Source organism: Photinus pyralis, unplaced genomic scaffold, assembly GCF_008802855.1.
Source record: "Photinus pyralis isolate 1611_PpyrPB1 unplaced genomic scaffold, Ppyr1.3 Ppyr1.4_LG4, whole genome shotgun sequence".
Lineage (NCBI taxonomy): Eukaryota > Metazoa > Arthropoda > Insecta > Coleoptera > Lampyridae > Photinus > Photinus pyralis.
The window spans coordinates 25,744,583-25,753,929 of record NW_022170511.1 but is presented as its reverse complement, the minus strand read 5'-3'; the positions used below and the strand labels follow the sequence as shown (position 1 = coordinate 25,753,929).

The window sequence follows — 9,347 nt, the reverse complement described above, 5'->3', positions numbered from 1 at the left end:
CTGGGACAGATAGTCGCACTTGTTAATGTTTACTTTTACGCCTTCGTTCCACGCATAAACAAAAACAATGATCGATAGGTAAGTTATTCAATTTCTTTCAATGCACCTTTAGCTACAGATCGCTGCACCAGAATCTAAATTTTGGCGTACCTTGCAAACTCAAGTTTAAGATTTTCACGTATAGGCAATGCCGGTGAAAGCGCCTTTCGTTTATAAAATACGTTCGCCCACTCGATGTGTAAAAAAGGCCTTTCAAACTCGGAGTACTTGAAAGGGTAAATTGCGAATATATTCAGAGAGGGTGTTATTCATTAGGAATTTAGAGCTTCGATGGAAACATACGTTGGAGTGGCAAAATAAAGAAAAGGAAAATTTAATTACAGGCACTTGTAAGGGGTTAACCTCGCCGAGTACGAACCCTTGAATTTCATGTTCTTAGCAAAAAAAGGAGCATTCCCGGCAGTCTATGTATTTTTAATTTTCTTTGAAACACGTTCGTCGTGTAAATAATACAATATCCTTCCACTGATTGTGCACGTACATGTTTACTAAAGACTCTTGGCAATTAGACGCGGCATGAAGCAAGCCGTTTTTCAATGTCAACCTTTGGTATTATAGTTACCTTACCCTTTTTGTCCAATTCCGTTTAATTGTACTGTAATAGCTGCATGTATTTCGATCTGTCGGTAATACCACTATTAATGTTGTACATATTATAATAAATTACTCTTGATCTACACTACATAAACATAGCAGGTAGTTAAATTAAAATGTTCCAAAAGAAAGAAGATTAATTTATTTATTTTCTTTTAGTTTAGGACAAGTGGGTTAAAAATAGGAATATAATTTTTTAAGGAAAACGCCGCAAATCGACAAAAGGGAACAGAAACAAATTTTATTTTCACAATCTAGATTCTGTATGGAGGGGATTGCAAAAAATGCACTGTTAAAAATTTGCATGCAGGCAATCCTTGACTTCTGTCATCACTTTCAGATTGACATTAATCAAATGTTCTATATGAAAATTGAAATTTTATATTAAAATACGATTTCGGGTAAAATTAATACAAAACTCGTCAGTAAAATGACATTACTTATCTCGGAAATTAAAATACTCGGCCACAAAGGGGCCTCGTACTTCAATATTTCCTAGCTAGTAATGTGTCATTTTCCTGACTTCTATGAAAAAACATTGTCAGTAAAATATCACCTGACTTGGAAATTGTGTAATTATGTCACTAACTATAAACTGTATTCTTTCAATTAAAAAAGAAAAAAGAACGTATTTTGAAGTCTGAAACTCTCAAAGTGACCTGTTTCCCTAACTGGTCATCTGTCAAGGTCGGCGTAAATGGTACTACAGCCCTATAGTTCTGTTCATTTTGCGAAACGAACCTCGGACGCACCAGAATATTTTCGTACCAAGCCGACCATTATCTCGAAACGAATTGAACTGAAAGTTCGATTCAATTTCGTTCGTTCTTGGATAGGACATACGCGCGGTCTCGGTGGCTGCGCCGCCTCAGCCAGTGGACTATATAATCATCTAGCAATATGAAATATATTTTACGATATATTCACATACCAAACACAATATTTTATAAGAATAGGTTGAGTCGTTTCGTAGGAGTGCGCCTACAACCGGCGGGACACAAGATGTTTATACAGGGTGTTACGAAATTTGCGCCTACTAACAATGGAGGCATAATTCTGAAACAAAACTGAATAGAAAGCCCCATCGCACTTTTGTGATCACACAAGCACATTTCAAGATACGAGGTAGCAAAGAAAATGAGAAAGAAATGAAGAATTTGTTATGGGTTGTTAGACGTTTGTCAAAATTTGTTAATCAGGCAGTTGACGTTTTGACCTGTTGTTATCTATTTTTGAACGGCAAAGATGTATAACCTCATAAGCCGATGTGCGAACTTACCAGTGGCGGCTCGTAACACATGAATTAAAAGTGGTAATAAAAAAACCGAATAGGCGCCACTTAGTCTTTAGTAAATTGCAAAAGAAAGGAGAGAATAGTTAGCAAAAGGGAAAAATCAGGGCAGACTGAGAGATCGTTGTTCTGGTCTGGATAAGCTAAAAAAATAAAATAATTGACAGGGATAGAAAGATAATTGACGTCTCAATCGAGGGTGATTTCATAAATGATCTCAAAAATATTACAAATAGTACGCTATAATATTTACATATGCAATGTCAACATTTAAATTTAAATTAATTAAAGGGTTTCGTAGAAAGTATTAATATCAAAACCAGGTTTCGGCAGAAAACAACGGAGCTATAATCGTTAAATGAATTTCAAGCAAAGGTGGTAATTACAATTCGATTGTATCGAAAACAATATGCAATCAAACGTTATACCAAGGAGTCGTCGAAAATAAAAAAAAATTGCTTTTCAACTTCAGGTCACAACCTTCTGAGCTCAGAAGGACGCGTACTGCCAATCTGTAACACACAGCAACACAAACAGACAAACAAAAATGGTAGTGAATAGTGCGGCACATAAAATATCGGCAATCGAATATAAAACCGTAATTAAACCTCAATAAAACCAATAATTCGAATGATTTGACACTAGCAAACGCAATATTTTGACTCGACTACGGATTACCCTTACAAAATCTGCACATGACGTTAAATTAAAGAAAACTACTTTACGGTACACAAATAACTAAATTTCTATTCAACACCAAAGCAATCTAATTAATTCAAAATGCAAATCAGGTAACATGAACAAATTCTTCGGAGTAAAACAAATAACGTAACTAAAAATTGTAGATATCGGCTTCGGACAAAGTCCTCGTAACTTTAAAAATTTTGTTACCAAGCAACGGTAACTAAGATCTCAAAAAACACAGCGAATCTAAAGGATACTATGCAATCAAACTAACAGAAATGAATTTTCGGAGTCACAAAAATGATCGTCCACAAAATCGTGTCTCGGAAGATATATTTTTTTTAGCAAAACAAGATTGACAAGATCGTTAATCTCCAAACGTTTCGTTATACTTGCGGTCACAATTCAGGATCAAATATCGAAGTGTAGGTAAACAAATTCCACGTCAGTAGGTCACGAGAAATAGAATAGAATTTGTAAAGCCGGTAAGGTAGAAACATACACCGCGTTCTTTAATTGATAAGATGGCGGTGGACGTTCCGAATGAGAAAATCCAAAATTCTGCGGTTTCCACTCAGGAATATCGATGTAGAAAGTAACAATCAGGTAGGTAATAATGAAGAAAAGGGTAAGGTAGGAGTGAGAAGCCTAAAAAATTATTATTCAAAGCCAAAGTAATCCGTACATTATGGTACATACCGAACCGAGAAGTGTCGAAAGCAAAATATCACCGAACTGATATGCCCACAATAAATCCATAACTAAACCGTCGAGTAGCCAATATGGCGTGTAAGTTCTTCTTACAGGTGATGGTTGCATCTGGTTGTGTACAAAAAAGTGTCTGCGACGAAAAAAATTAAGAAAAGCTCTGAACGACCTTGAGCGGCAAAACAAAGAACTATTGTAATAAGAAATCTATAACACTAGGAACCAATTTACTACAGGAACCACTAACATCTAAACAAGTGGATGCTAAAGGAAATACTTAGATGGCGTAAGAATTTAAATTAGGGTAACAATACACAATCGGTAAGAAAATAACGTTACTTTTTGTTGTCCAGAATAAACAAAGTAAACAAACATTTATTTTGTACATTTATTGAACGGTGGTCGGTGATTCGTATGAATTGAAGAAAGGAATGCACGAGTACATACCATCAGATCTGGTCTATGCAAGAGGTTGTTTGAGCTTCATGCGGGCGTATGAGATACACACGCGTCTTGCAAATGCGAAGCTCGGTTAGAATACGACTTAGGAACCTCTAAAATTTGAGCTTCACACTTTTACTATTTTTATTTCAAGATTTTTTGCCATATTAATCCCCGGTATAATAAATTGTGGCCATTGTTATGTCTCTGAATTAATGATACGTATAATGCATAGTTGGCATCGCTCTAATTTTTCGAGATGTAATTATTTTTATTACGAATTGAATAGAACGAAAAAGTAACAACTTGCAACTTATTTCATTAAACGTGAATATATAAAAATGGCGACGGAGATGGGATCAAAACTCGAGAACGTTTTGGACCGAATTTGTAATGTTTTACAAGATTTACATGAAACGCAACGAAATTCCACGGGAACAGGAAATGCAATTCCAAAACGGAAGGTACATTTTCACTCCTACGATGAGACAAACGAAACGATGGAAAACTTTATCGATCGATTAGAAAACTATTTAGAAAGAAAAGAAATCGCAGAGGATAAGGAAAAGGTGGGAATGCTGCTTGAACTTATTCCGCCGTCAGTATTCCAAACGCTCACAAATTTGACAGTTCCGGAAAAGCCAAAGGCAAAAACCTACGACGTATTAATTAACTTGTTGAGGACACATTTGAGCCCGAAGCCGAACGTATTTGCACAGCAACATCGCTTCGCAGTGCGAATACAGAATGAGAGTCTATCATGAAGTTTATTGAAGAATTGAAACGCCTCTCCATCAATTGCTCTTTTACATGTAGGTACCGATTGTGGAAAATCGACCATCGAGACACATTTGCGGACACAATTTATTCGTGGATTACGTGACGACGATATTCGGCAGGAGTTGTTGCGTCTAAAAGAGGACACAAAGTTCGACGAAATTGTACGGGAGGCGACAGCGATTAACACATCAAAAATTGAAAGCAGAGAAATCCAGAGAAGCCAGCAAACCCATAATAGTGAGCCTGTTAATGCAGTGAAGGAGCAACGAACATGGAAAGCGTACGGAGGCCGACAAAAAGTTAACCCGACATCGTCGAAAGAAACTACAAGATTTGACTTCACGGGAAAATGTTACAGATGCGGCCACGAAGGGCACCGTGCTTTTAGATGTTCCATGAAAGACAAAATTTGTGCGAAGTGTAAGAAGGTAGGCCACATTGCCACCGTTTGTATGCAGGGGGGAAACATTAAAACAGTTCAACAAGTAACGCAATCCGAGGATAATGATGACATCGTTGAAGACGATCAATTTGAAATGTATACGATTGGAAATATTTTTCACATGCACGGCGTAAAAAGCGGAGGGAGTGGCAAGTTTATGGTGAACATCCAGGTGGAACAGAACAATTGTGAATTTGAACTGGACACGGGGGCAGCAGTTTCGACGATGTCTTACCGAAATTTTTTGAAGGTGTGTCCTGGGCTCTCGATTTCCGACACATCTTCTCGATTGAGGACTTACTCTGGTGAGATAATTGAGCCACTGGGCACATGTAATGTTACGATCAGTTTTGGAAACAAAGTAACCATTGGGCGCTTATTTATTGTGGGAGATGATGTTGACTCTATTTGCGGCCGACAGTGGATTAGGATCCTGGATCTTCATAAACGTCCGCTGAATGACTTAGAAATTCACGAGGTCACGGTCACGCAAGCAAATTCCGATGAATTGTTGAAGTCGTTTTTGAAGGAATTCGGCGATGTTTTCGATGATAAATTAGGTCGAATTCCAACGATGGAGAGCAATTTACAAATGCTAGAGAACACCGCACCAAAATTTTGGAGAGCTCGACCAGTACCGTATGCCTTGAAAGATCGTGTGAACGCTGAAATTGATCGACTTGAGGCGATGGGCGTGATTGAAAAGGTTGTTCACAGTCAATGGGGAACACCTGTGGTTCCGATTGTAAAATCTGACGACTCCATTCGTTTGTGTGCGGATTAGAAGGTGACATTGAATCGATTTTTGAAGGATGACAAGTACCCCATTCCCAGGATCGAAGATATTTTTGCGAAAATGAGCGGGGGAAGATTTTTCTGTACACTTGATGTCAGTCGCGCGTATCTACACATGCCTGTTGACGAACATAGCGCAATGTTGCAAGCATAAGTACTGAAAAAGGGGTTTACAAGGTCAATAGATTAATGTTCGGAGTAAAGACTGCACCCAATATCTGGCAGCGCTTTATGGATCAACTACTGCACGAATTGGATGGGGTAGCCTGTTTCTTTGATGATATAATCGTGCAAGGATCAACGATCGAAGAAACTATGCAAAGATTAAGAAACGTACTGAAGAAACTGCGAGACAACGATTTGCACTTGAAGAAGGAAAAGTGCCAATTCTTCAAGTCGAACGTGAAGTATTTGGGCCATCGAATTGATTCGAGGGGCCTGCATCCTCTGGATGATAAGACCACTGCGATACGCAATGCTACAACACCTACAAACGTCGAGGAACTGCGTACATTTTTGGGCTTGATAAATTATTATCACCGTTTTATACCCGATCTGGCTACAAAGATAAAACCGTTGAACAGTCTCCTGGGAAAGGAGGTTAAATTTATCTGGTCAGATAAATGCAAAAAGGCGTTTGATATAATAAAAAAAGAATTGACCAGCGACCGGGTTTTGATGCACTATGACCCGAAATTGCCATTGATCGTGGAAACTGATGCATCATCTGTTGGTCTCGGTGCCGTGTTATCACATAAGATGTCCAATGGAATGGAAAGACCAATCGCCTTTGCATCCCGAACATTGTCGAAAAGCGAACAAAATTATAGCCAAATAGATAAGGAAGCAACCGCAATTTTTTTGGGCATTAACAAATTTTTCCAATATTGCTACGGCCGGAAATTTGTATTGCGCACGGACCATAAGCCGCTAGTGACGATCTTTAACCCCGACAAGGCACTACCAACGCTTTCAGCAATGCGAATGCTGAATTACGCAATATACTTGTCAGAATTCAATTATACAATAGAGTATCGGAGCACGCACGAAAATTTAAATGCAGATTATTTTTCACGTTTCCCAGAACCAACAAAGATTGCTGAAGACGAAACAAGCATATTTTAAACGAAGCAGATAGAGTACATGCCAGTAACACGAGAACAAATTCGACGAGAAACTATTAAAGATGAAGTATTGCGTAAAGTTTGCCACGAACTGGAGAGTAGTTCATCGAACCCGAACGAAACACAAACGAAGTATAACATGCACGATGGATGCATTTTCTATGGTATGCGCGTTGTCATCCCAAAATCACTGCAACAAACAGTTTTGAACGAATTACACGATGCTCATTTGGGAATGACGAAGATGAAGGCTATGGCACGTAGTTACTGTTTTTGGAATGGTATTGATGCCGATATTGAAATGACGGTAAAGAAATGTCGAAGTTGCTGTTTGGTTCAGAAGGAAGCCGCCAAAGTTCCAGTGCATTCGTGGGAGTTTCCATCGTTCCCATTTCAACGAATTCATATAGACTATGCTGGGCCATTCATGAACACGAACTTTCTATTGATCGTCGACGCTTACAGTAAGTGGCCGGAGATTTTTCCTACGAGGAATACTGACACGAAAACTACGATTCGAATTTTGAGAAGGACGTTTGCTAGGTTTGGTATTCCAGTTACGATGGTTAGCGACAATGGCCCACAATTTCGATCAAACGAGATGGACACATTTACGAAACAAAATGGTATTCGCCACAAATTCACGGCGCCATACCATCCAGCAAGTAATGGGCAGGCTGAACGTTATGTGCAAATGCTGAAGAAGGGTTTGCGTTGCATGGCAGATGAGCCTGGTGATTTGGATTTGAAGTTGGATCGCCTGCTGATACAATATCGAAAGGCACCGAACAGTACAACAGGTCAAAGTCCAGCTGAACTCATGTTTGGGCGACAAATCCGAACCAAATTGGTTCTCATGAAACGAGATCTGACCACTGAGATGAATGAAAATTCGTCGAATGAACCAGTATCACGAGAATTTGTATCAGGTGACAAAGTACAGATACGGTCATACCGAAACTTACGAGTTAAATGGGAATTTGGGACTGTATTCGCACGATGTGGCCTTACACATTATGATGTAGAAGTGGATGGCAGACATCGAAAGTGTCACGTAAACCAGATGCGACGAACGCTTTGTGAAGGAGGAGATGATACCCATGCAGATCATTCAGATTCGGCCTTAGAAGCCGCACCAAGTACATCGCAACCACATCCAACCATTATGTCGAAATCATCCGAGACAAGACCAGCGTGTGTTTCTACCGATTCTTCGGTGATTGACTCAACTTCACCCATGAGATTACCGGTTGGTCAATCAACACCTTATAGGCAATCAAATACTTGGCAACAATCGCCGCAGCAACAGGAGTCTGAAACTGACCAAGAACCGACGTTGGTACAACCAGATTCAGCAGATATTCTTCGTAGATCAGGCCGATTGCGTTTACCGCCAAACCGCTTGAATTTATAGTTGTAATTAAGGAGGGAGGATTGTTATGTCTCTGAATTAATGATACGTATAATGCATAGTTGGCATCGCTCTAATTTTTCGAGATGTAATTTTTTTATTACGAATTGAATAGAACGAAAAAGTAACAACTTGCAACTTATTTCATTAAACGTGAAAAAAATTTAAAAAAGACTAAAAAAAATGTTTTTAAGGCCTGACCCAAAAAAAACTTTACAGTTACGGAGGCCCTGTATTCCTGGCAAAACAAATAGGTCGCACCATGTAAAGATGTTTGATCGAAAACGGTGCAGAGCCATCAACTTGTAATTATGTGTCTTCCCTATTCTCTATTTGTGAATAGTTTGCAAATAAAAAACTAAAAGGTACATGTTATGTAAATGTATGAAATACTCCTATTTGGGCACACAAGCAATGCGTTTGTACTGTTCCACATCAAAATTGGTCAATAAATAATCCCTTTCTACACACTAGAACCAATCGATGCGCTTCGTCCACATCTATCATTGTCCCATTGTAATTATCCTCTTCCGACACTACGTTTTGGAGATATTCACACTTGAAATTTTGACCCCCCGACGCTACGGATGCCTCTCGTGTCGTGTCTATCATTTTTCCCTTTTTGGCCCCGTTTTCTATATTTGACAGTCGATTAATTTGTTTTTATTAGAAAGAGACAGCATTAAAATCCCTCCACACATAAGATTCAGTAAATGTTTCTTTACTTCATTAGAATTCTCCCTTTAAAGTGAGAGTCTTTCATGAAGCTCCAAATCAATAGGGTTCATACAATGAGGCACGGTAAACAATATTTAGTAATAAAAGGTTTTTGTACACAAGAGAATCTATCGTGATAGAAAAAGTTCGACAGCGAAACAGGATTTTTGTTATTGTTTGTTTTAACAACAGTTAGTTATAATACTAATATACCAAACTGGGAACATTATATGCTCAATATGTTTAACAATATTTGGGAATTAGAAAAAATACCTCGTTCTTGGTCAATAATAATCATCA

General features: G+C 38.5%; 2 protein-coding genes across 2 annotated transcripts; both read left to right on the top strand.

The window, feature by feature from the left end:
* The first annotated feature begins 4,119 nt into the window (after positions 1-4,119).
* On the top strand, positions 4,120-5,949 carry LOC116169037 (uncharacterized protein K02A2.6-like). The gene is made up of 3 exons (XM_031485067.1): positions 4,120-4,531; positions 4,595-5,745; positions 5,812-5,949. Exons 1-3 carry the CDS (start codon positions 4,120-4,122, stop codon positions 5,947-5,949), a joined length of 1,701 nt encoding a protein of 566 aa, XP_031340927.1.
* Positions 5,950-6,938: 989 nt separating this feature from the next.
* LOC116169035 (uncharacterized protein K02A2.6-like) lies at positions 6,939-8,333 on the top strand. Its single transcript, XM_031485066.1, has one exon. The coding sequence runs from the start codon at positions 6,939-6,941 to the stop codon at positions 8,331-8,333; it is 1,395 nt and encodes a 464-aa protein (XP_031340926.1).
* The last annotated feature ends 1,014 nt before the right edge of the window (positions 8,334-9,347 follow it).

Excerpts from the sequence above, each read along its gene's own strand:
- LOC116169037 (XM_031485067.1), top strand. The coding sequence starts at position 4,120 with ATGGCGACGGAGATGGGATCAAAACTCGAGAACGTTTTGGACCGAATT. Across the intron at positions 4,532-4,594 it reads AGTGCGAATACAGAATGAGA|GTACCGATTGTGGAAAATCG; the intron begins GTCTATCATGAA and ends TTTTACATGTAG. Across the intron at positions 5,746-5,811 it reads GAACACCTGTGGTTCCGATT|GATGACAAGTACCCCATTCC; the intron begins GTAAAATCTGAC and ends CGATTTTTGAAG.
- LOC116169035 (XM_031485066.1), top strand. The coding sequence starts at position 6,939 with ATGCCAGTAACACGAGAACAAATTCGACGAGAAACTATTAAAGATGAA.